A 24,992-nucleotide genomic window follows, 5' to 3' on the forward strand; every position below is an offset into this window, starting at 1 on the left:
TGGGGGTGGGGCGTTTCCAGGAAGTACGTAGCGCCGTTCCGTGGAGTACGGTGTCATCGGTGCGCGCCGGTCGGTTGTAACGATGTCGCCGCCGCTCTTCAGCCTGCCTGAGGCCCGGCTCCGCTTCACGGTGAGATGGACGGGGACCGGGGGGAAGGTGGGTGGGTGGGTCGGTCTCCTCTCCCTCGGGGCCGCTCGGAGCGGGGCCAGGCGGGAGGGAGGCTGCCTCAGCGCGACGTCCGCCCCCCTTCCGCCTGAACCGCTGGGCCGGGCCGCCCCTGGACCCGCAACCTCCCGCTGAGGGGGGGGGGGCGGGCTCCCCTTTAACGAGCGTTCAGGGCGGCTGAGATAAAGCGGTTTAAGTTGGGGGACAGGACTTTGTACCGGCTCAGCCTGGCCCGCCAAAGGGAGGGCCTGATGTTTAGCTTTAACAAAAATTAACGTAAAATTAAAGTAAACTAAATTCTCGCTTAACCGCCGCAGAAAAACGTCGGCAGGTTATTGCGCATATCTCTTTTGCGCCTCTGTCAAATGGTGCTTTTCTGTTGCCAGAGCAGGGGAGGATGGATGTGTACCCTGGTCTCCGGGCCCTGCCGTTTGAGGCCCTGTTTGTCAGGCAAGGGGATGGGGTTTGCACAGAAGTGGTCAAGGCATAGGCACCTGCTCCATTAGATTGGTTTTGTTACAGGATTCAGTAATTTTTAGGCCACGTCGTTAGCAGGAGTCATGTCCCAAACCACCATCACCTGCCTGTGAGGCAGGTGAAGTTGTGTGCCTGGGGCTTGAGACGATTGTGGTTGCAGCATCAGTCACAACAGTGTATTCCTCTGTGTGTTACTTAAATACTGTTTTTATCACACTGTTAGCCCAGGTTTGAAGTGTGTTGCTCTACTAGCGCACGTGCCTAATTTGCTAGGCACTTATTTGCACTGCCTGTTAGAAAGTTCTTTTGGTAAACTTACTGATGGTGTGTGGCAAACAAATTCCTTAGTATTTCTGTCCACTGTTGGGTAGAGGGAGGAGGAGATCCTGGTTTTGTAACTTTTCTTTTTTTATGTTTTGATAGACGTCTACCAGAGATGCTCTGATTAACAAAAGTATCAAGCCATTGTTGAACGCATTCAACCAGATTCCTGGGAGGTAAGCAGGCACTGCTTGATCTTTAAAAGGTGTTTATTCAGATAACTTTCAGTAATCTTATCCCTAGTAGTTTTTACTGCCTGATGTAGAATGTTTGCATTTGCAGTGAAAATGAAAAGAAGTGTACCTTGGATCAAGCTTTTCGAGTTATTGTAGAAGAAGAAATAGTAAGTCCTTTAAGCTGCTACGGTTTATCTCTTGATAAAGCTCAAATTTCTATTTGCAAGTTAATATATTAATTTCATAGCAATTTTTGTGTAAGGAAATACTGTTTATTAAAAACCTGCGTTATGTAAAAGTTACCTAATTAAACTTGAATATAGATGATTAAAAGAGATTGGTAGGTAGGACAAAATGGCAGTATTTTACAGATACCACACTACAGCAAAAGGTGTTGTCAGCCTTTTTCAGCAGTTCTTTGTAATGCTTATGAATGTGTACTATGTCTTAACATTGTTGTTCATAAATGTGCATTATTCTACAACTATAATTTAAGAGTGGGGTGGAGTGGTTTATTTGTTACTAGCATGTAACAAAGCTGCCTGTCAGCTGAAAATAATGATGAAATGAATCAAATAATGTTTTTGTTGATATTACTAGAAAGAAAGCTGAATGTGGGATATTCATTTTCAGAGGTAAATGACACTCCCTATGCAGTAGGTATTGTAGGGTCGGTCAAGAAACATTGCTCGCTCAGTAACAATTTTATGTAGTTTACTGACAGGTCTGATTGAATAAGACTGTTTGAAGTTTTGGGAAGTTGAATGCCAATATTTGTTTTAAATATATCTTCTTGAAAACAAGATGTTTAGTTTTGTTAGGTATATTTAGGTCAGAATACATAAGTTTAACATTGTTTTGTTTGTTTAGATAAATAAAGCTCCATGTGAAAATCTCCTGGCAATTATTTCTCTTGCTATTAGTGGGGTCACAGAAGGTGAGCATCTTTCTCTCAAATCTGTTGGGAGTTCTAGGGACCATTTAGGGGAATTTTAAAATCTTTTTTTTTTTTTTCTGTATGTCATCTACAGCAGTTAGCTTTGATATTGTCTGGTCCTTACGCTTGTGGTTATTATATCTGTTTCACAAGAGGAATGAAGTATAATATAATTAAATTCGTGCTTATGTGTGACATTTGTGTTTGAATTTTTATTATTTTTTTAAATGGAGGAAAATGCGTGGTTTTGGTTGCAAAATAATTAGCATTTTCTATCTTTGTCCACCACTGTAAAATGTTTGGAAGTCTCCTGTTGTAATTTCAGAGATGAGACCACTGAGGCAGAGTTCTAGGTTTCACTGGCAGAACCAGAAATAACTGTTCGTGAATATCTGTTCTCATCTCCCAGTACCGACCTGTTAGTACATGGCTGTTTTTTAGATACTTGAATCTGTTTCTATTATATACATCTGAAACTGTCTTTTGTGTCAGAAATCAGTATGCTCATCTGTTCCGAAGAGGCTTTAGTGCCTCTTCCCTTTGTATATTTCTTCACATTGCACATCAAATATTTGTTTTCGTAAGTATAGCTCAACTACATATGTGTTTTATGAACTGTAGAGTAACAAGACCTGTGACTATGAGGAATGCAGGCATTACCGAACTACATAGCGTGGGTAGGCAGAGTTGGAGCACGGCTTTAGTAGTGCTTTTCTTGAGGAAAAGACTGTCAGACTTCATGGGTGTGTGTAGTGTAACTAACTGTGGGTTTAGAAGTCTTAAAGAGTTTACTTGCAGGCCGCAAAGAGGTGCGACATTGTTTCAGACTTGGAGGGTTTTAGAACGGTTATTCTTTATTATTTGTTTTATGTTAGTACGAAGTTTTTTGTAAAGCTCATCTGCATACATGTACATGTAGAAATAGCTTTAATGGAAGTTCATGCTTTAGGCCAAGCTTTTAGTTAGGCTTTGTAGGAACCCAGGGGAACTTCTTTCTCTTCTTTTTGGCATAATGTCCCTCAATTGCCATGCATCTTTATTACATTTTAGTTCATATTTGATGAATAAAATATCCCCTGTTCTTAGGTATCTGCACTGCATCAACCCCTTTTGTGCTTCTGGGGGATGTTCTGGATTGCCTGCCTTTGGATCAGTGTGACAAAATTTTTACTTTTGTGGAGAAAAATGTTGCTACATGGAAATCGGTAGGTATTTTTCTAAAATGTGATGTAGTTGTCCCAAAGTTTCGGTCTGCCTGAACCATTTCTTACAAACAGATTTTAACTCTTTGTTTCTGTTAAAATAGTAGCATTGAGCATGTTTTATTTTGAGGCTTAATAGTGTCTGGGCAGCAGAGGTCAGAAAATGAATAATAAAACAAATCAATTTTGATGTTCTATTTCTGACTCCTTTTTCGACAGTATTTGTCGCATTTAGAAACCAGAAACTTAAATTCCAATGCACAGTTTGTATGAGTAGTTTCTTTCTTGACTTACTATTCAGCCTCTTCCTCAGAGCTGCGGGAGATTCCTCCATCTCCAATTTGCAGGGAAAGAAGTCTTCTTGGTCAGTTCCTTAATGAACTTTCCATTACAGGACTATAGCAATGGTGAATACGTTGCCCGAAAATGGTTTTCCCTTTGAGGAGCAATCGGTATTTCAAGGCCTGCATGGATGTTTTATGGTCTTGCTGTGCCATGGTGCTGTAGCAGGAGACGAGCTGCTGCGACAGGCTGCTAAGGTTCTTGTGCTGCAGGCACTGTTAATTAAAGAGTGAATTAAGGGTCTCGGGCATAAGTCGTAAGGTGCCTGCATTTCATTCCAAGATCATAATAGACCTTGGATCTCGGTATCCTTGGTTTGCTCTTTTGTAATGCTGCTGGGACCACAAGCGTTAGCAACTCTGTAGGTAACATCTGAAAAGCATTCCAGTTTCTCTGTGTTTTCCTAAGCGGGACTACCTCCCATAGGCATTCATTCAGGCTGTTCTGTTTCAGGTAACATTATGCCCCCTGTTTTTTCTCACAAACTGTTATTTATTGTTAATTCAAGTACCTATCAATTTCTTTCTCCTGCTGCCAAATTACTACTACTGTGAATACTCTATATCTTTTGTGTATTGCTCTTTGCGTTTGTGTATAAATAATGCATAGAATAATAAAGGCAATGAGTGTAAAAAAATTAGTGTGTTCAAGGGAAAAAAGGTGGATGTGGCTTTTGCAGTTCATGGTCACATGCAGATTTTCTGTATGGAGGCTGGATTTAAATGTTGTGTTTTATGCTTTCTTGGAATTTGCGGGACTACTTGTTCTATTTTGCCTTTTGTGAAACCTGCTTCTTATTTAAGGGAAAACTCAAATTTAGAGTTAACAGTAGTTAACTCATACTTGCTTGTGGCTGGTGATTGATCTGAAATTCTGCTCAAGAAGGTTTTGTGTTCTTTTAATGATCTAAATACCTTTACTCTGTTTCAGAATACATTTTACTCTGCAGGGAAAAATTACTTGCTACGAATGTGCAATGGTGAGTTGCAGTTTTTCGGGGGGGTGGCGGGGAATTAAAGAACTCCCTCTCTCAGCAAATGAGTTTAATAATTTGATTTACATTCAGTGTGTTCAATAAGTAATAAAGTTAAAAGGCAGACCGCTCATCTGAGCAGATATTCGTGAGTCTTGCTGATTAATGTAAAAGTCATTCTGACCTGAGGGAAATCTCCTCATCAGTGGGGGTCATTATAGCAGAACATCTTAGAAATACTTATTCTTCAGCAATGACAAGGCCCATATCAGAGGCTGTATTTGAGTAGGGTTTGATTTGAATTTATTTTTTATTGCCGTTGAAGGTGTTAGGAGAATCAGTAGAATGCGTGTGGAAAAAATATGACTGATCTGAGGAAGTTACTAGCATTTAAATTTACAAATCTTAGTTTCCTGTCATTAGCTGTGTAGGTCATGTAATTGGCAAGTCTTAAATTCTAGTACATGAGAAATTGAAAGAGGGATTAATACTAATATTCTTTGCTGTTTACATTATTTAGACCTCCTAAGAAGGTTATCTAAGTCACAAAACACAGTCTTCTGTGGAAGAATTCAGCTGTTCTTGGCTAGGTTATTTCCGCTTTCAGAAAAGTCAGGTGAGATTTTTTTTTTAATTTCATCACACAACATCTAACAAAGACTAAATATGCTGAATTTTTTAAGTTTCTGATGGTTGCCGATCAAATTTGGCTGGAGAATATAACTTTGGACTTGTATCTCAGTTCTTCTCTCTACCCCTGATATTGTAAGTGACCTTTCATGTGTTGTGATTTTCAAACACAAGTTTTGAATGCTGTTTCTGAGAATTTAATATCAGCATCTCATAAACAACTGAATGAACAGACTTATGAACTTCACCTCATCTAAGGCTGACCCTTTGTTTTTTACAGGACTTAACTTGCAGAGTCAGTTTAACCTGGAAAATGTCACTGTTTTCAATACCAATGAACATGAGAGCACTCTAGGACAGAAGGTGAAAATTCTTATGTCGTTTTTCTTTCAATCTGCAGGAAATATGTAAGACTGCGCAGAGATGCACTACTATGCATAATGTTCAGAACTGTATGTTCACAGTTTGATCACCCCTCTTCAGATCAAGCTGCTGATTCTGGAAATAGGCATGTTACCTGGTACATTAAACTGTGTGGACTTTGAGGAGGGGAAAAAAGTTGATTTGATTGTGAAGGATAAGCACTGTCACTTACTGTACTAAGTTTTCCTCACAATGTGTGGAGGATAGAGCTGTCCCTTCAGCTTTTTTTCAAGAGAAGTCAGGCTACCATTGCAAAGTGTAGTAAGGTGTTAAGACAGGAGTTTGTTGCACGCTTTACTGGAATAATACTTCAGAGATCTTTTGAGTTACCATCTTAAGCTTTCTGATCTAATGTGTAATAGAATGTTTAAAATAAAGAACATTATGAAAACTATGCAAATTATACTGGCATTTGTGTAAGTTTTTAATTATTTTTTCCTATTAGCACACTGAGGAGAGAGAAGAAGGAATGGACGTAGAAGAAGGTGAAATGGGAGATGATGAAGCACCAACAAGTTGGTGAGCTTACAGCGATTCTGAAAGTTGAAATGAAATTTTACAAAGTGAAAGAGCTGTTTGGGAAATACCCTAAATGCTGTACTCAGAATCCTACTTATCTCCTGTTCTTTCAAGATTAGATACAACCTTAGCAGTGTCTTAATCTGTTTAAGTGGAGGTGCCTGGCAAAGGGAAGAAATCTACAGATTATTTGAAAAAGTTGCATACCCTGTCTGAGAACCACTGTTATTCTTTCACAATTTTCCCAATTACCTTGACAAAACTTCTGCTGGTAAGATGTTTTCAGGGATTCTAAGTACATGCTGTATATGCTTTTAGGAGAAAAAGCTGTGCTCCTTCATTCCCCAGATAGTGAAAAACTCCTGAGATACCTTTCTCTTACTATTTGCTTTTGTGGTGAGACAGTAACAATAGACTGGATGGAAAACTCTTTTAGGGACAAATTCTGAATTACAGATTTACTGTAAGGGATTTTCTATTGACTCATTATTTCACTTACAAAATGAATGTTATTTACTGAGATTGCACATTCCTGAGAGGACTGGAATTTAATATATCACTGTCGACACTGGTTTTTTTCATATATTTTTTTTTTTTCCTCAGTTCCATTCCAATAGATTATAACCTGTACAGAAAATTCTGGTCACTTCAAGATTACTTTAGAAATCCTGTGCAGTGCTATGAGAAGGTCTCATGGAAAACTTTTCTTAAGGTAATCTGAGTTCATGCTTTCAACTATTCAGCCTCAGTAAAAAGTGGCAGTTTACACAAGTAGAAGAGTGACTGCATAAACATAGAACAGTTCAGCTGCTAATGCCATTTGTCATCTGCAAAAAGCAGAGCTTGTGGGATTTAGGTTCCCCCCCCCCAACAAGAAAAATAGTTCTACCCAATCCTAGTTCTTACTTCTGAATAGTTATATTGATCCCAGTGGGATCCTGAAGATAAGTGTCTAATGAGACAGTTCTCTTTATAGAAGCAATGACTTGAATGTCCCCTTTGGCCAACTGTTTCAATTTTGCTTAGGATGAATGTTGAGGATGATTAACTGCTAAGCTACTGTTTGTTCACAATTTGCCACTCACTGTTTATTTACTAGCAGGCAGATTGTTTCTTTTCAATCTTCATTCTCTGTGCTCCGGTAATAAGAGGTAACACCTGCTCAGACATTCTAATATAAATCTAGTTAATGAGGTCTATATTCTCAGCTTTCAAAAAAAAAAAACAAACACCAAAAAAACCCCCATGTATGGTTCAGAGAAACTGAACAAGGCCAAGCTTAAGTCTTTCAGATGAAACTTCTGAGTTTTTCTTCATTGCAGCTTTAAGGCTTTGAATTGATTCTTTTTTTTTTTTTAAAAAGCAGCACTGCAAATTTAACTGTCACTTTGAATATAGCACCATCATCACCTGTTCTTTCATAACGTCTAAACAACGAAGCATTTGTGCATTGTTCACAACCCATAACATTGTTTTTCTTAGCATGTTTTAAATACTCCAAATGATTAGATGTTCTGAAACGATAAGTAACGCTTTCACCATCATTTGTGGTATTCAGAGAAGCCCTACGTATTTGCGGTAAATTGGTCTTGTTTCAACCGGCTGATAGCAAGTTTACAAATGACTTTACTTGTTTGGCAGTAAGTCTAGTGTAGTTCTTCAGTTACAAAGTTTTTGTATCATTTTCATGTGGTAAATAACTCTGTTTTATAGTACTCAGAAGAAGTTTTGGCTGTTTTCAAAAGTTACAAATTGGATGACACTCAGGCTTCCCGAAAAAAGTTGGAAGAACTAAAAACAGGAGGAGAACATGTATATTTTGCAAAGTTCCTAACTAGTGAAAAGGTATGTGCTTTCTTTTCTCAGAATCACTGAGTAGTTGAGGTTGGAAGGAACCTATGTCCCGTTTAACCCCCTTGCTCAAGGCTCTCAGAGCAGCTTGATCAGCGCTATGTCTGGTTGGGTTTTGAACATCTCCACAGGTAGAGATTCCACAGCTTCTCTGGGTACCCTGTTCCACTGTGTGGATTCCCTCTGTTAGTTCATGATTCAGGGACTTCTATTTCTGGAATAAGAGTCTGCAGTAAAGCTGACTCTTATTTATTGTGTTTGATGTGTATTGTTACATTTAGAAAGGGAAGTTAAAAGAGAGTAAATATTTAAAGGTCTGTTGCTTTTTTTATTGCCTTTAGAATTACATTTTCAAAACGTGGCTGATGATATGTTAGTTATATTTTCTGCCTCATAAAATTGCTTCTAAAAAGATCTTCAGAGGTTTTAATGCTGTTAATATTAACTCAAAAATACAACACTATTGAATTTAATCCTAAAATTATTGTCTTCATTTTGGAATAATACATAACTTTAACTTTTAAATGCATGCATTAGTAGATGATAGAAAGGAAGTCTCAGTGCAGCATGTTTTCTCTTTCTGAGATAGAAGAGTAGGTAAATTCCTCTTAAGCCTTTAATCTGTGTATTGACAACTTTAAAATACAATCTAGAAGATACAGAATTGGTTCCTTAATTTACACCCAATAGTCAAAGGTCTCTTTCTTTAAAGAATCTTCAAATGTTTCCTTTGTGTGATCTATCATGCTGTAGCACATAGGATAGAAACCAAGTAGTATATCACTGTGAGAGTGAACCCTTCTGTGGTAACCAAACCCTTATGCTCTAGCTAGTAGTTCATAGGAAAAGGGAGCAAACTGTCCTTCGGTTACTGAAAAAATTGAATTTTTTTTTTCCAAATTCTTGTTTGCTTCAAAGTGAATGTTGTAAAATCTAGGACTATGAAACTAGTTAAACAAAAATCTAAGACGACACTGTTTATTTTTACGGGCAGTTTGTCATGCTTTTAAAAAATGGATTTAATTAGAAATTTTGATAACAGTCTTTCCTAAATGACATCTTTCCTAGGTGACAGTTTATCAGTCTTAGTAGCTTATGGAGCACTGTCCTGATAAGTGATACCAAATAGAGATTCTGTAATGACTTATCTTGCTTTATGAACAGTCCCCGTCTAGTTTATCTGAAACCATTTGTTGGATTTTTTTAACTTATGCATGTTTAGTGTCTTTAAATGTTTAATTCTTTTTTTGTTTGTGTTTTTTTTGTTTGTTTAGCTGATGGATTTACAGCTGAGTGACAGTAACTTTCGCCGGCACATCTTGTTGCAGTACCTAATACTATTTCAGTATCTAAAGGGACAGGTCAAATTTAAAAGGTAATGCGGAAATACCTTGTCTTTTGGGGATGGGGAGCTAAGAACTTGGAGATAAAACAAAAAATTTTACAAGAGTTCATGTCTGCTTGTTCTATAAGGTTCTCGTGGTACTTGCAGAGCCTTGCATTGGTAAATATATGATGTGGCTGAAGTTATTTTACAGCAGGAAAGGGGAGGTCTCATTCTTGCCTTTCTCTGCTCTTCTCTGTGTGATTCTCTGCCCACCCTTGCAGATGCTCCAGTATTCATTAAACTTACTCAAATTTGTGCAGTTTACTAAACCAGCAAAAAACCTATCTGCTCACCTCTGCAGAATTAGTGTTCTGCTAAATTGGTGAGTTGAGTGGAGTCTCAGAGAAGTAGAGGCCACTAAAGCTTGTTTAAGGTGAGTGCCAGCCATGCGAGGGAGGGAGTCTGTCTCTCTGGCAGCAGCAAGTTGTTAGACCAATGCAAGCTACTTATAGGTGGCATTGTTTTGAATGTATGTTGACTCTGTGATGTGTAGTTAGTTGCTGATTTGTTTTTTCCTGGTGTGCTACAGAATTCTGTCTAAAATAGCAAGAAATAACAGTGGTGATTATTGCTTTTATAAATTAATGTGACAGAACAAATCTTTTCCTACTCTGTACTCTAATTTTATGCTGAAAAAACCCCTGCCTCAGTTCATTTCTTGTGCCCTTGACCACATGCGCACATAATGATTAACATTTAAGGCAGCTATCTTTCATCTGCAATATACTGCTTTTTATAAACTGATCTCAAAGAACTTTGCAAACTAGATTAGGATCGTTACCCTCATTCTATAGATTATTTACTAAGGCAATGTGGTGGCAGAGAAGGAATAGAATTCATGTCTTCTGAATTGCAGTTCAGTCCTGTAGAGGTCATAGTCAGTCATTCCAATGACAATTCATTAAAGCGTTCATTAAAAGCACTACTCACTTATCATTTGTTGAGGGTGGTATGACATATAAATGGTGTAGTATAACACCTGGTGCAGTAGTAAAATAATACTAATTATTCCCTTCCTTAAAGAAGAGCTCTTTTATATCCTATTAACTAAGAGAAGCTAGTTCTAGAAGTCTTTCTCATGTTACTGACTTAGCCGTGTCATGTTTATATTTGCTATTTAAGGTACCTAGTGCTTCATAAAAAGTTGGTTTGTGTTATATTGCTTTTCAACACTGTAAATGGAATGTTAATGGTTATGCTTCAAATGGATTCTTGAACCAGTGAAAAACAAAAATTTAAAACACATTAAAAATAAGATGAGAATCTAAAAGTTCTGGTTTCTTCTTGGCAATGAAGTGAGCCATGTTATATTTATTTCTATGTTCTTCCCTTTTCACTTCAACTTACTGATTTCATTATAATTCTATATGTACCAAACAACTTTTTTAATGACTTCAGGTTATGCTATATATAGTTCGTGTTTTCAGATATTCAGGATCTGTGTTCTGTGTTTAGCTGGTAGACAAATTGTTTCTTTTACTGTGGTTTGTCTGCAGTAGTGCTTTAGCTGGAGTTAGGAAAGGGTTTTTTGAAGTCATTTCATTGTCCCCACTTGTGCTTTGGGCCCAACATCAAGGCATGATCTTGAAGCACACAAATGGGCTTCCTGTTGGATGAAGCTAAACCTGAAAGTCTATTCCGCAAGCACATCTAATTAACTCCACAGACTTGTAAGTGGCCAGTCTGTGGGACCGGAGCAGAGCACATTTATAGTACTTTCATCAGATCCCCTCTAACACCCCTCAAAAAGTATGTAGTGTAAATGATGTGTCCACAGCAATATTTTGATGTGTAGGAAACTCTTCAAATTTATTAAAAAAAAAAAAAAAGTGATCTGAGTTAATGACACTTTCTTTGTTGGTTTTTTGTTTTCTTCAATTCCAGTTCAAACTATGTTCTAACAGATGAACAGTCTCTTTGGATTGAAGATACTACAAAAGCAGTTTACCAGGTTGGTACAGTAAATCCTTCTCTAAAAACTACATGTAAAAAATGTTAATTGTGTAATATTGTATCAGCCACCTTTGAAGCAGTAACCATCATTTTCTTTGGGTTTTTTGTACATATTCTACTACAAATGTTATGCAAAAAGTTAACTTCTTTTTCTTCCTCCCACAGCTTCTTTCAGAAAATCCTCCAGACGGAGAAAGATTCTCGAAAATGGTAGAGGTAAGTGCTTGTCTGAACAAAGTCTATATAGAGCGTAAAAAAGCACTATCAGTTTAAACTAGTTTTTGGAACACATCTGAGAGAACTTCTATCTCATCTCAGTAAAAAAGGTCTTATAATGTCTTTTTATTTTTGTAGTCACATTTTTCCCATGTTTTCATTAATGTGCTTTTCTTCCTTCTCCTTGGGAGAAATCGAAATGTGCGTATGTGTGCATGTGCACGTACAGGAGACATTAGTTTTTGAAAAAATCAATAAATAATATAATAACTTTATATTAATAATATAATAATAAGATATATTAATTATAGTAGTATATCATAAACAAACAATATAATAAGAAAAATCTAAAAGCCTTTGCAGAAAGGAGTGCTGTGCCCAAAGACATAGGGATAAGATGCTAGTGGAATTAAAAAAGAAGTTGTCTTCTTGCTTTCTTTTTTTCTTTTACTTTGCCTGCACCTACTTTCTTGTTTAGAGAAAGAGAAATAAAGCCTTTCCTGCAATTATTGAAGAGAGGAGACACACTATTTTTGAATAAACTAAATCAACTACTACTAATAATAAACTAAACCAACTAATAAAATAAAACTAATAATTTGGATAAACTAAACCAATCAGTAAGATTATACCGATGACATGGAGTAACAAAGTTTTCCCTTTAATTGTAACAACTCAATTAAAAACTTTGGGGTCAACTCTGAAGATGATTATGACCTAATAATGTGCAATATTGTGTTTCTCCAGCATATATTAAATACTGAAGAAAACTGGAACTCATGGAAAAATGAGGGCTGCCCAAGCTTTGTGAAAGAAAGGTAACTATTATGTTACAGCTTGCTGCTGCTTGTTTGAAATGATGGTTCAACTTCAGAATGCGTACTCATGGTGTATGTGAACATTAATGATTCACACAACTTTGAGGTTTGTGTAGCTGGGTGTCCCTTCTGTGTGTGCAGAAGGCTGCTGGATTTCTGCCAAAAGTATTAACGCTTCAGTATGTCAGTGAAGAGGTGGTTATGAATGTGCGGGGTCTCAGGAGAGCATTCCTTGCTGTCTCATGGCAATGTTTTGTTCCCTTAATACTAAGGATCTAGTGAGTGAGGAGACTGGAGCAAGCTGTCTCCCCTCATAGAATCATAGGGTTGGAAGGGACCTCTGGAGATCATCTAGTCCACCCCCCCTGCTGGAGCAGGGTCACCTAGAGCAGGTTGCACAGGAACGCATCCAGGCGGGTTTTGAATGTCTCCAGAGACGGAGACTCCACCACCTCTCTGGGCAGCCTGTTCCAGTGCTCTGCCACCCTCAAAGTAAACAAGTTCCTCCTCGTGTTTAGGTGGGGCTTCCTATGCTCAAGTTTGTGCCCATAATCCTCCTCCCTTAGCAGACTCTAGGTAGAAGAAGTTAGTGCCTGACTTTCCCATATACTGTTTTGGATTTCCTCTAATGAAGCCTTTGGCGTTATGGCTTTGGTGGGGCAGTGTACCTGGAGTTTAGTGGAACAGTTTGCCTCTTATGCACTTCATTTATTAGGTTTGCCACTTGGTAGTGATCACTTACCTGAAAGGAAATTAGGATTAGGTGGCTTTCACCATTGAAAGGTTTCCTTTGTAATTAGTTACTAACTAGTGGCAAAGCTTGAATTTGGACTCCATATGTCTACATGACTGTCTTGCGTTGATGACCAAATATTCCTCTTCCATCCTTCTTCATTCTACACACAGTCTGTAGCCTCTTCGTGGTGAGGAGCATCTGGGTCATCATCTCCTTACAGGTTTCCTTTTATGGGGAGATCAGGTGGAGCTACCTTGTCATGACTTCAGCTGTTTGCAAAAAAGGGAGGGGGGCTGTGAGAAGAGAGAAATGACTATTGGGGGGGGCGGGTAGGAAAGTAAAATTATGAAACTTGACTTTTATAAATGTTCTGTCTCCTCCTTTAGATCTCAGCCAGAGTTTCAGCTTGGGTAGGTCTTACTCTGACCTCAGTGGTCTGGGATCGCCATTCTCTGATCCCATGAAATCAGGTGCACCTGGGGAAAGGGAACTTGGAATCATAGAGCAGATGATCCCAGCAGCAGGGTAGATAATACTTAATATGTGCTGCTGGCACCAGTGTGATTTGCTTCTTTTTCTATATTGGGACTCTGATAGACCTTTAAATTGTGACTGAGCTAATTCTGGTGTCCGGCAAATCCCTTTCCTTATCTTTACCTTCTCTCTCCTCTTCCTTCCTTCCCCTCCTTGCCTCCTTTCGCTCCTAGAATCCCAGTCCTTCTCAATACTTTCATTATGATTTAGCTTGACACTATCTGAAGCAAAATGGCTTGATTTTGTTCTCTAAATATTACTGGTTTGATACTAAAGAGTATCTTTTTTTTCTTTAGACCTCCTGATTCTAAGCCAATGAGGCCTGTGAGAAAGAGGCCAGCTCCAGAGGACTTCTTAGGAAAAGGACCAAACAAAAAAATCCTTATGGGGAAGTATGTTGGATTTTTTTCATTACAGGGTTGGCTAGTTGTTTTGGGTATTTTTGCAGGGCTTTTTGCCACTGGCCGTTTTTCTACTCAGTAATGTTCAAACTTCCCCACTTTGAAACTGCCAGGAAAGAACAGCCCAGGGGCTATGTCATTCTTTCAAAATGTGCAGTAGGCTTCCCTTCCTTATAGTCATCCCTTGTAGATCTCTTTTAAATAGTTGGTAAGTTACAGGCAGAAAATCGGTGGCTTGTACTTGTTGGATCAGTCTTTATACTTTTGTCCTCTTTTTTTTTTTTTGCTTAAAATGTATCTGTGCCATGGGTTTTAAAATAACACCCACTAGTATTTTATGCCTGGGGCAAAGAATTCTTCTTGATATGTCGTCTCTAATAAAAGTGCCATGTTTCGTATGATACTAAATGCTGCATTTTTGCACTCCCTTCTTTAGGATAAACGGTAGTCTTTTCATTGTAACGGTTCACCTAACCTAGATGTGGAAACTTTGACCTTGTCTGCAGCTTCAAGACCTTGCACTGAGTATTTAGTAAAATGTCCCTTCTGAAAAAGAAAGTGATAAACTGTTTCATTTATCAAAACAAAATCGCCTGACCTTAGCTAGTTTGGAAAGTGAGAGTTTATTACTGTTTCTGACTACAGATCAGCAAGAGATTATAATAGAAATTTAATACATATTTTTCCTAATTTGCAACGTCAGGTAAGATTTGTCACTTCTGGTAGTTCCTAATGTGTACGTATCAAAAGGTTTATATGGTATGCTTTATTATAAATGCGCTGGGGTGAGAATTTTTGTAGCGTTGTTTTCTGTGTCTGTCTTTGGTAAATGGTGGAATGTGGAATAACAGAATGATGAAGGTGGAGTCTGATACGTGTTTATGCTTCTCTTCTCAGTGAGGAATTGACCCGCCTTTGGAACTTATGTCCTGATAACATGGAAGCTTGTAAATCTGAGAGCAGGTAGGGTAAAAAATGGTACATCATTGTCTAAAGCTAACTTTCAGCACTCTAATTACACAAAAAATTATTAGAAAATTGCCATAAGGAAAGTATGTAATATGTTCTTACGCAGTATGCCATTTCGCTGTGTGTCTTGAGAGAGAGGTCGGTTGTATGAATCGGTCGTGAAATCTCCTTATTTTTCTTTACTAGTGTTTATGCTGTCAGTAATTTTCATTGCTTAGGCAAATAAAATCCAAGCTAGAAACCAGATGGAAACTCTAATTTTGTAGACCATAATTGTATAATTAATTACTGTACATAATAAAGGAAGATTGCCGAGTCTGGCTGTAATGAAGTTAGCATGTTGTTTGGCTATGATTTCAACCAGGCATGTGCTTTGAACAATACTAGATAAGAGGAAATTGGCTAGCAGGCATTGTTTCACTGCATACCGGATCTACTAGTGCTGCTGATGTCGAAAAATACAATTATTGGCTATCCCTTCTGTTTGCACAATTGTAGGAAATACTGAAAATGTGCTTTGCTATGTAACTTTCTATTTGTTAAAAATAGCGTAATCCCTTTTTATGCAGACGTGTTACCTAGTATGAAAATTTGGAAAAGGAATGGGACAGTTCCCAAAGAGAACTTTGCTAGTAGTGACTGTAAGGGCTGGGTGCCAGGGAGAAGTGCTAGCTGGGCAAGTGTCCTGAGTGGAGGAATTGCTTTTCCGGGGGTTGAGAGCTCTGTGGAGGAAGTGCCCTCCTTTCTTATGAGGCCGGGATGTGTAGCAAGCCCTCTGGCAGGATACTTGCCTTTACTAGGCCATGGGCTAAAGGCGGAGTTGTGTTTGGAACCAAAGCTTTTGATTCCCTGTGCATGATTGTATTGTGCTGCAACTTCTTTAAATAAAAAAAACTGAAACTAAACAAATGGAGATAAACCAAGAAAATGCATGCTGTGGTAAAGAGGAAAGAGAAGATCCCAGGAGATCTGGATTCGGTTCCAAGTTTTATTATAGACTTTGTGACTGAATGTGGTCGCGTGACTAACTTTTTGCTTTGGTTCCTCATGTCTTCATTCAAATGGCATAATACTTCCTTCCCTGTCATCTTTTTGGATAGCTGTTTTGGGATAATATAGCAGGATTCAAATCAGAGGGGTTTTCAAGATGTTGGCTTTGGTTCCGGTAGTCAGTGATAATACTACACTTATACCTGCATGGGGCACAGCTTTCCTGAGCAAAATGTTTTTCAAAACAAAGTGAATTTATAGACCAGTGTGCCTCCCCTCCTGCCCCAGCTGATTACTAGGTTCCCTTGTAGAAGCAGATGTCTCTGTCAAACATTAGGTAGGAGAAATACAGATCATTATGAGCTTGCTTTGCACCACTTGTCTCACCTTGTCTCACAGTAACCTTGTCTCACAGTAACCTATGGCTCTCAAGTAATCTGCGTTTCTTGCCTGTAGTCTTCAAGCAGCAAACCCACCTCATCATTGTGAATGTTGTTTCTGTTATTTTTTCACGTCATGGTTCCTTATGTGCTGGTTTGAGTACCTTTCAGAAGCAACCCCTAGCTGTTCTAAGAGCAGAAACATCAGTCACCTTTTTAATATGTCCCCTATGAACCATAAATATTGTCTTTTAAATCACAGAAGAGTGGAGGTTGAAGGATACCTCTAGAGATCACCTAGTCCATCCCTGTGCTCAAAGCAGGGTCAGCTGGAGCAAGTTGCCTGGGACCTTCTCCACTCAGGTTTTGAATGTCTCTCCAGAGTGGAAGTTCCACAGCCTTCCTGGCTAACCTGTTCCGGTGGTTGATCACCCTCACAGAAAAGTTGGGGGCTTTTTTCTGATGCTTAAGTGGAATTTCCTGTATTTCAATAATTTGTGCCAGCTGCTGCTCGTACTTTCAGTGAGTAGCATTGAGTCTGACTCCTCCTTCCTTACTGCCTCCATCAAGTGTTTACTGCCCCTGAGCCCTCTCTTCTCCAGGGTAAACAGTCCTAGCTCCCTCCACCTCTCCTTGGATGTCAGATGTTCCTGTCCCTGCGCAGCTTTTTGCATAGACCCATGTCTCTTGTGCGGGGGAGACCACAACTGGACCCAGCACTCAAGATGTGTCTTGCCAGTGCTGAGTAGAAGTGGGGAAGGATCATCTCCCTTGACCTGTTGGCAACCTTATTCCTAATGCAGCCCAGGATGATAATGGCTTTCTTTGCCTGAAGGGTGCACTGCTGGCTCACGTTCGTGGTATTGCTCACCAAGACCTTTTCTGCAAAGCTGCTTTCCAGCCGGTCAGTCCCCAGCCTGTACTGGTGCCTGGGGTTGTTCCTCCCTAGGGGCAGGACATTTCCCTTTGCTGAACTTCATGAGGTTCCTGTCAGACAGTTCCTCTGGTCTGTCGAGGTCCCTCTGAATGGAAGCACAGCCCTCTGTTCTTCCACTCCTCCCAGTTTTACATTGTCTGCAAACTTGCTGAGGATGTGCTCTGTCCCATCATCAGTAGGTCAATAATGAAGGTGCGAAATAGTACTGGCCCTAATAGGGAGCCTTGGCATGTGCTAGTGGCAGGCTTCCAGCTGGACTTCATGCCACCGATCACATCTCTTTGAGCCCAGGAGTTCAGTTGCTTTTCAGTCCATTTCAAATAAATCAGTTTCTCCTGAGGCCTGTAGACTTTGGACTTGAATGTACTTTAACTGCAGTACCTTCAGCAGAAGGTGCAGGGATCACCATGGGGGGGAGGGGTGAAATGAACAGTTTGAGCCACTAAGATGGGATCATTAAGTACAACATTAAGTTGCCTAATATTTATTTTTCTTTCCCCCTTCTAAAATTAGTGGTTGTGAATGATTGAAATTGGGGAGTAATAGTAGTCTAGCTTTCTCTGGTAGCAGATGAAACTGAAGTGGGGTGGGGTAAAGAGGCCATGTTTTACTTGTCCTGTCAAGTTGCACAAAACTAACAACCGTTACAGACTCTTCAGAGCTTGCGAGCTGTGCGAGCGGCAGCATGGTTCTGACACAACCAGTCAGTTGGCGCAGGTATTCTTATGAAAGTCTCATTTCCTTATTGCCAGATTTCTTGTCTTATGTCCCATAGTCCTTTTCCGCCGGATGCTGCTGACAGTTGTTCATGTCACCTTTTTGGTATGGCAGGTTTACATATGTGCAATAGGCAGTGCCAGCAACTGCTGGTACCCCTCAGTGGGTACGCGGTAACTGATTTCACAGCAGCGTGTATCAAACGGATTCTTTGCTTATTTGCAATTGTTACGTTTGGGTAGGTTGGGCTTGGGGTGTTTTTCCTTCAGTGGATAAGCTTGAGGTGTGTATAAAGGAACTGAAAACCAGCTATTTATTGTAGAGTAGATTGTGAGGAGTATTAAGCTCCTTATTTTATTTTTTAGGGAATATATGCCAACGTTGGAGGAGTTTTTTGAAGAAGCTATTGAACAAGCAGACCCTGAAAACATGGTTGAAAATAAGTATAAGTATGTCAATCTTTGTGTTTCACTTTATTTTGGATCTCTTTCATGTTTGGATTGTTAAAGAAAACAGACTGTTGTTTGCATTACTAATATCTGTGCAGGACTCCAGTAATGTACAAAAAAACCTCATAAGTTTGGACAGAATTACGTTAATTAGTAAATGTCTGAGATCTTTTTCTGTGCTTTTAGAGATGCCAGGCTGTTACCAACCAAACTTGTATTTTATTATAGGGCTGTGAACAATTCTAATTATGGCTGGAGAGCATTGAGACTTCTAGCACGCAGAAGTCCCCACTTCTTCCAGCCAACAAACCAACAATTCAAGAGTTTACCTGAATATCTAGAAAACATGGTAATCAAATTAGCCAAGGAGCTGCCTGTAAGTAATATTATTGTATAATAATAAATTCTGAATTCATTTGACTTCCTGCTTGTCTCTCTGCGGTCCATTTGGGGAGGGAGGGAGCGAAAAAAGAAAAAGGACAAAGAAAAAGTTGTACACTACAGTAAAAATTGCAAATAAAATTGGTCTAATCCATGAAGATCCCAGTAACGCTAAATTGAATAACATTCACTAACCAAGTGAGTGCTGAGCTCTGCCTGTATTCTGTGAAGAAGCAGCTGTGGCAGTCCTGTGGGTAGGCAGGAATAGGTTTGTACCCAGCTTCTTGGGTTCCGTGGTGCGTGCAGACCACTTCTGTTGAAGGTGTAAGCTGGTGTCGCGGCTCAGGAATATCAGTAGCTGTGGCTGCTGGCATGGCAGTAAAAGGGGCAGGGTGCGCAGCTGGAGATACTGTGCTAAGTGTTAGCAGAGCTTTACAGCAAGATTTTACCAGAGCTCTTCTGTCGGCTGCCTGAGTTTTAAAATATGTAAAGAAAAATAGACTTTGGAGCTGTAAATTTAAGGCGCTAACCCTTTGCATGTTCAACAGGACAAATTTGAGGCCAGAGAGGGGTTTTTCAGATCACTTTATACACGATGATAAGAGAGACTGGGAGTTGGGGAAGGGAGCGTTTTCTAAACCTTCGAGTTAGCACACAACACAGCAATTCCTTGCGGATGTGAACCCGTGCTTCCATATTTGGGACCTTCCTTGTCTGTAATGTGAAGGCACTGAGGTGTAAAGGTTGGGTTGTAATATATAGCTGCTTTTGTTTGTTCAGCCATCAAAGTTAAATAGAAGCTAATAGCAATTCTAGAAAAAATACTGGGAGGGGGAAAGCTGTTTAATTATATTAAGGTATCACTTTATGCAATATTCCTGGTGGTACGCCTGTCAGGTACCAAAAGTTACAGCAAGAAACAAATACGTAGATGAGGGCTGTGATTGAAACGTAGGAAGAGAGGAAGCCTTTTGTTCATCTTGGCTGATCAATAGCTAAATCAGAGTGAAAGTTTGTTGTTTGCATATTTGTTGGCCACCTTTAAGAAGTTTGAAAGTACAGAAAAATTTGAGGAACTCACGAGTAAGGAATAAAATTAGTGAAAAAGAATAATAACTTTAAAAAATGTTCATCAGTAGTGGTCTCAGAGAGAGTTGGTTGGTTTTTAGTGTTTTTAAAGGAAGTAATAAAGCTAGGTCTGTAATGCTTAGTTGTAGTTACTATGAAAAGGAGAGAATCCTGTGAAGTCAGTGGGTACTTCCATTAGGATTTTTAGTTAATACCGTGTTCCGTTGGAACACTTGTCACTGGTGGTTTGGATACAGGAGACTGAGGGGGGAGGTTAGTTCTCATATGGGATCATGTCAGGTTTTCCATTCTGACACACATTCCAGAGACCATCACAGAGCTGTAAAATTTCTCTTTAAACACAAAATTCATCCAGTGATGTTTAGTTCTCTCATTGTAGCCTCCTTCTGAAGAAATAAAAACAGGCGAAGATGAAGATGAGGAAGATAATGATGCTTTATTAAAGGAGAACAATGAAAGTAAGGTTTGCATGTTCTCAGTTTTTTTGGTTTCTCTTGATGCGTACTGTAGAAGCGGTGTTTTAACACACAGCTTCTGCTGAGGGTCACCAGTCCTGGTTACCCCAGTGCTTCTGACCTGAACCCGCCTTCGTACCAAAAAGTGCGGCCCTTTCAGGACACAGGGCGCTGGTAGCAGCCTCTCAGTCTCGTGGCCTGCAGTGCTGACAGTGTCCAACTTGTTGAAGTTGGTTTAGTGCTTTCATTAGGAGCCTCTTCCACCTTTGCTGCTCCATGGTCTGTGTTTACAGTGTTAGTAGGTGTTTAGAGCTAAAATGCCAGCATTGCTGGGTAAAAACCTACCCGAGGTTCCTCACCCCGCTTGCCTGTTCTTCCTGACCCTTAATTGCCTTCCTGTAGCCCTTGTTGGGGCAGGTAGTTGTGGGACTTTCAGAAGTGGATATAGTCCAGCTCTGGGATCTTTACTCCCTCGTCATTTAAAATATCTTAAAAGACAAAAGCAGCTCTGTGAGAAGAGCACCCTTCCTGACAAACCTCATCTCTTGTTCATTCCTCTCCATGAACCAGTCCTTACACTTTTGTCTCTTGCCTGTAACCCTGATGCTTTATGCTCCTACGTGTCCTTCCCTGTCTCCTGTGTCTGTGTTTCTGCCTTCTCCCATCCTGGTTCATGCCTTCATCTCGCAGCACTGTCTCCCTCGCCTGTTGTATGTCTGTGTGCCAGCTCCTGGATCTAGCACGGGCAGATGGGGTGTGCAGGGCATAGAAGTCACACACCAGACACCCCTGGCAATTTTGTTGAAAGATTTTTCTGTTAGAGGCCCACAGGTGGCTTCCCACTGTGAATCTCATCTCTTGTGTTGCCTTTTTCCATCCAGTACCTGCCCTTTTCCACAGTCTCCTTGCCAATCGCGGGGAAGTTCTCTCCTCTTCAGCTTAATGCTGTTTCACTGTGGTGAATTTACATCTTTCTTTAAATCTTGTCTTGAAGCAAAGGTGGGGGGAGCCGTGGTCCGCTACGCACTGTTGTGCTTAGAAATAAGGGAGGTGCTCCGAGTGCTTTTGTTTTGTTGCTCACGATGTCCTATTCTTTCCCCTTGATGTAGTGAGTTTAGTTCAGACAAACGAGCGTGACTGGTAAGCGCTGGGGAGAGCTAAAGCTTCCACTCTGTGCCAACTGGCTCTTCAGGTGGCATGAAGGCGAGATATTTATTAAAAATGAAGAATAAGATTAACTTCTATGCCAAAGTAATTCGGTCTTTAGGGTTTTTTCTTTAAGAGTGTGAAATAAACATAGGTGGTAAGCCAGATTGTGGACCATCATAAGCTATAAATGTGCAAACCCACCTGTGTAATCACTGCAGCACTGGGCTTCTCGGCAGAACACAGTGTTCTGTGGGGTTTTTATCTTGATGCCAGAATGACAGAAAATTCCTTAAAGTACTGACTACATATTAAAGTTACGGTCCTATTCACACTCCTGCTGCTCGTAGGAACATGAGGCTTTAATAATTCAATAAAAGGGAAGCAAATTGTTTTTTACTTGGGTTAACTCCGAGTAAAGTGGCTAAAATAAATCCAAAAGACAATTAAATGTTAAAGATCACTCTGTATTTTAATATTACAGTTGACTCATATTGAAGGCTGCCTGTCAAAATCCTTGTTTTCATCTGGAGGAGGCAGTTCTGGTGTACCAAAGGCTTTAGCAATTCTCTCCCAATCAAAGAAGAGATAACATAAAACCCAAGATTTTCTTTATCATGGGCAATAAAGGACATTGCTCTTGAAGCCCAGGTAACAGACCTGTAAAAATCCATCTGTTCTCAGAGCTCTTGAGTAGGTTTTAACAACTAAAGGAAAGGTGTCAGTCAGTCTGGTAGTAAATAAAGGGGCGGTTTAAAATGGGGCAGGTGAGGGAAGATTTACTTGCAGTACCTGGGGACGCTCCCTCTGGCTCACTGCTCTTTTTTTTTTTTTTGCCTTTTCTTTTTTTTCCCCCAGGTCCAGAGGTACAACGGGACAAAGCCATGACGGGCGAACAAATCGAGTCATTTGCTAACAGGCTTGGGGAGCAATGGAAGGCCTTGGCCCCTTACTTGGAAATGAAGGATTCTGACATCCGGCAGATCGAGTCGGACAGCGAGGACATGAAGATGAGAGCGAAGCAGCTGCTGGTGGCCTGGCAGGATCAGGAGGGTGCACACGCAACCCCCGAGAATCTGATTACCGCCCTGAACAAAGCCGGGCTGAGCGACCTTGCGGAAAGCCTGACCAATGACACGGAAAGCAGCAGCTAACGCGAGTCAGAGGCCAGCTCCTCCTTTGGTTTTGGTGGCTGTAGTCGTCTTCGTTGTTGTTAATTGTGACTGTCTGTTGTTGTTGTTGATAGGTCGCAGGTTTTTGATAGGTATTTTATGTTCAATAAATGATAAAATTTTGTAATAATATTGCTCAGTTTTCCAGATTTCTGGAGAAAAGAATTACTCATCCCAATCCAGAAACAGGGAGCTTCATCCTGGATGGTGGGAATGTAAAAGGGAGTCTGGAGGGTGAAGGCAGCTCTGCGCAGGCTGCAGCAGGAAGGTTTGGCAGCGGCAGAGCTCGGGTCATTCTCACTGGACAGAGCAGTTGATCGATCATCTCCGCAACTGCCCGCTGCGTCTCTGGTTTCTCAGAGCACAGGAAGGTGTGAAGGACTTACTTACAAGGCAGTGGGGAGAGCTATAGCCCATCAAAACGTACCTGTTTGTTTGTTTGCAAGTGATTCAGCTTTGAGAAAATACTAGTGTTGTGATGGAGCTCCAAGTTGTCAAATTCACTGTCGGTGAAGAACCGCTGCAGTCAGCCTGCTCTCCTGAAGAACTGGTTCTCTCCAGGCAGCACCAGTCAATAACCGGGGCCAGGGGAAGGGGGGGGTGTTATGCTCATTTTTATTAGTAATTATTAACATTAGTCTCTGTAGGCTATGCAGGAACTTGCCAAGTCATGATAAACAAGGTAATTTTTATTGTCCCAGTTCACTGTGAATTGGTTTTATTTTAGGGATATCACTCTCTGTAGATGGGCACAAGGTGTAAAAGGCACTTTTGTGGCAATGGTGCAGCTGCAGCTTGTTTTGTGGCCATTTCTTGTAGAACTTGTGTCATTCGGTGAAATCTCTAGTTGCTGAGTGTTTGGAAAACTAGATACCACAGAATTGTTCTCTGCAGAGTATGGTTTCAGTTATTAACTCAATCATACCTCTGGATTTTCATGGTGGTTTGCTACCAGCTCAGAGGCCGGCTCTGTTGATGAGAGCTTTGGATTTAATGTTATGAGCAACTTCATTATTGAGTCGGTGGGGGCTGATCCATGGGCAAGTTTTTGGAAATATTACGGCCCAAGTCTTGCCTCCTGCTGCAGGTACAAGGGGGTAGAAGGTGTGAACTACGAGGATTGCAGCTGATGAAGGGATGAGCGCACTGTGAAGTGAGGGGGTGGGGGGAGGACCCACAGCTCTTGCCCCCAGCCTGCCTGCCACCTTGAGGCTGGGAGAGCTGGGGCTGAGGAAGGCCCCAAGGAAGGTGACTGAAGGAAGCCACCTCCAGTGAGTTATAGTCTTGATGCTTCAGCCATGAACCATCACTTTAGCACTCGTGTTGAAGGCGTGGGGCTTGGCCACTGAGCTGTCCTGTCCCCCCAGTTTAGCTTTGATCCCTTTCTCTGACCTGGCAGGAGCAGAGCCCTGTGTCATTTTGTGCATGGAGGAGTGCAGACTTACTATTTTTGTTCTGCATCATGTGACAAGTATGACCTCATCAAAATGTGACAGCACTTCAAAGTAGACCCACCTGGGAGCAATCCCAACTGTGAGGATGCCTGTCACTGATTCAAGCCCCCAGGCCTACATAAAGGGTCTGACAGACCTGGAATAATCTCCGCTAGAAATGGAGGCTTGTAGACCCCAGCAGCAAGTGCTGCTTCTACAGGGTTTTCAGCATCCTGTGTGTTAGTTACTCAGTGTATCTTGTCCCACGGAGACAACTTGTAGCGCAGTTGCCAGATGTGATAAATGCACACGTCTCAAAATTAGGAAAAAGCAAGAGCAGCAGAAAAACGGGGCAGAACGCTTTACGGGAAGGGAAAATAGTTAACTTTTTTTGAGCCTTTAAGCATCATGCAACTCTTAAAATATGCCCTTAGGCCTTTGGGGTGCTCCCCAGGGAAGCTGTGTGGTGAAGGCAGCAGCGCAATGACCAGCAAGGCGAGCTGTAAGGCAGAGAAACCACCTGGGGAGGCCATAGCTGAAGCCCGTGTCCCCAAGGGAGGGTGAAAGAGGGGTCCCTTCTGAGCGAGGCACACACAGTTAAACTCACCACACAGCCACTGTTAATGAAGACACAACTGAAGGTATTTCATATGAAGGTGGACGGGTATAGTACAGCACATTAAAAATCAGGTCCTCCACACAGAGGCCGTTCTGTTGATGGCCTACTGCTTTTCTGGCTGTAGCCAACACTGAAATACTTTTTTACGGCAGCCTCCCACTAGCACACAGCTACTGTATTCCTGTGGGAAGGA

The 24,992-nt window shown here is 40.7% G+C and overlaps 2 protein-coding genes across 4 annotated transcripts in view; one reads left to right on the forward strand and one right to left on the reverse strand.

Moving 5' to 3' along the window:
- On the forward strand, positions 1 to 22,827 carry THOC1 (THO complex subunit 1). Of its 3 annotated transcripts, XM_063326666.1 has the most exons (22): positions 1 to 130; positions 1,067 to 1,140; positions 1,247 to 1,307; positions 2,011 to 2,077; positions 3,164 to 3,282; positions 4,552 to 4,600; positions 5,115 to 5,210; positions 5,505 to 5,587; positions 6,093 to 6,166; positions 6,770 to 6,878; positions 7,880 to 8,011; positions 9,292 to 9,392; positions 11,289 to 11,355; positions 11,523 to 11,573; positions 12,321 to 12,391; positions 13,514 to 13,537; positions 13,958 to 14,053; positions 14,960 to 15,025; positions 18,421 to 18,504; positions 18,733 to 18,880; positions 20,354 to 20,432; positions 22,434 to 22,827. In XM_063326666.1, exons 1-22 carry the CDS (start codon positions 83 to 85, stop codon positions 22,727 to 22,729), a joined length of 1,995 nt encoding a protein of 664 aa, XP_063182736.1. In that variant the 5' UTR covers positions 1 to 82; the 3' UTR covers positions 22,730 to 22,827. The 3 variants fall into 3 exon arrangements, with proteins under 3 accessions (XP_063182736.1, XP_063182738.1, XP_063182739.1); XM_063326668.1 differs by lacking the exon at positions 13,514 to 13,537; XM_063326669.1 differs by lacking the exon at positions 20,354 to 20,432 and having other exon boundaries at positions 22,434 to 22,573.
- USP14 (ubiquitin specific peptidase 14) overlaps positions 22,815 to 24,992 on the reverse strand; it is a 24,170-nt gene continuing 21,992 nt past the window's right edge. The window contains exon 17 of the mRNA XM_063326671.1: positions 22,815 to 24,980. The gene's annotated coding sequence lies outside the window, so the exon portion shown is untranslated. The remainder of the gene's footprint in view (positions 24,981 to 24,992) is intronic.

Source organism: Chroicocephalus ridibundus, chromosome 2, assembly GCF_963924245.1.
Source record: "Chroicocephalus ridibundus chromosome 2, bChrRid1.1, whole genome shotgun sequence".
Classification (NCBI taxonomy): domain Eukaryota; kingdom Metazoa; phylum Chordata; class Aves; order Charadriiformes; family Laridae; genus Chroicocephalus; species Chroicocephalus ridibundus.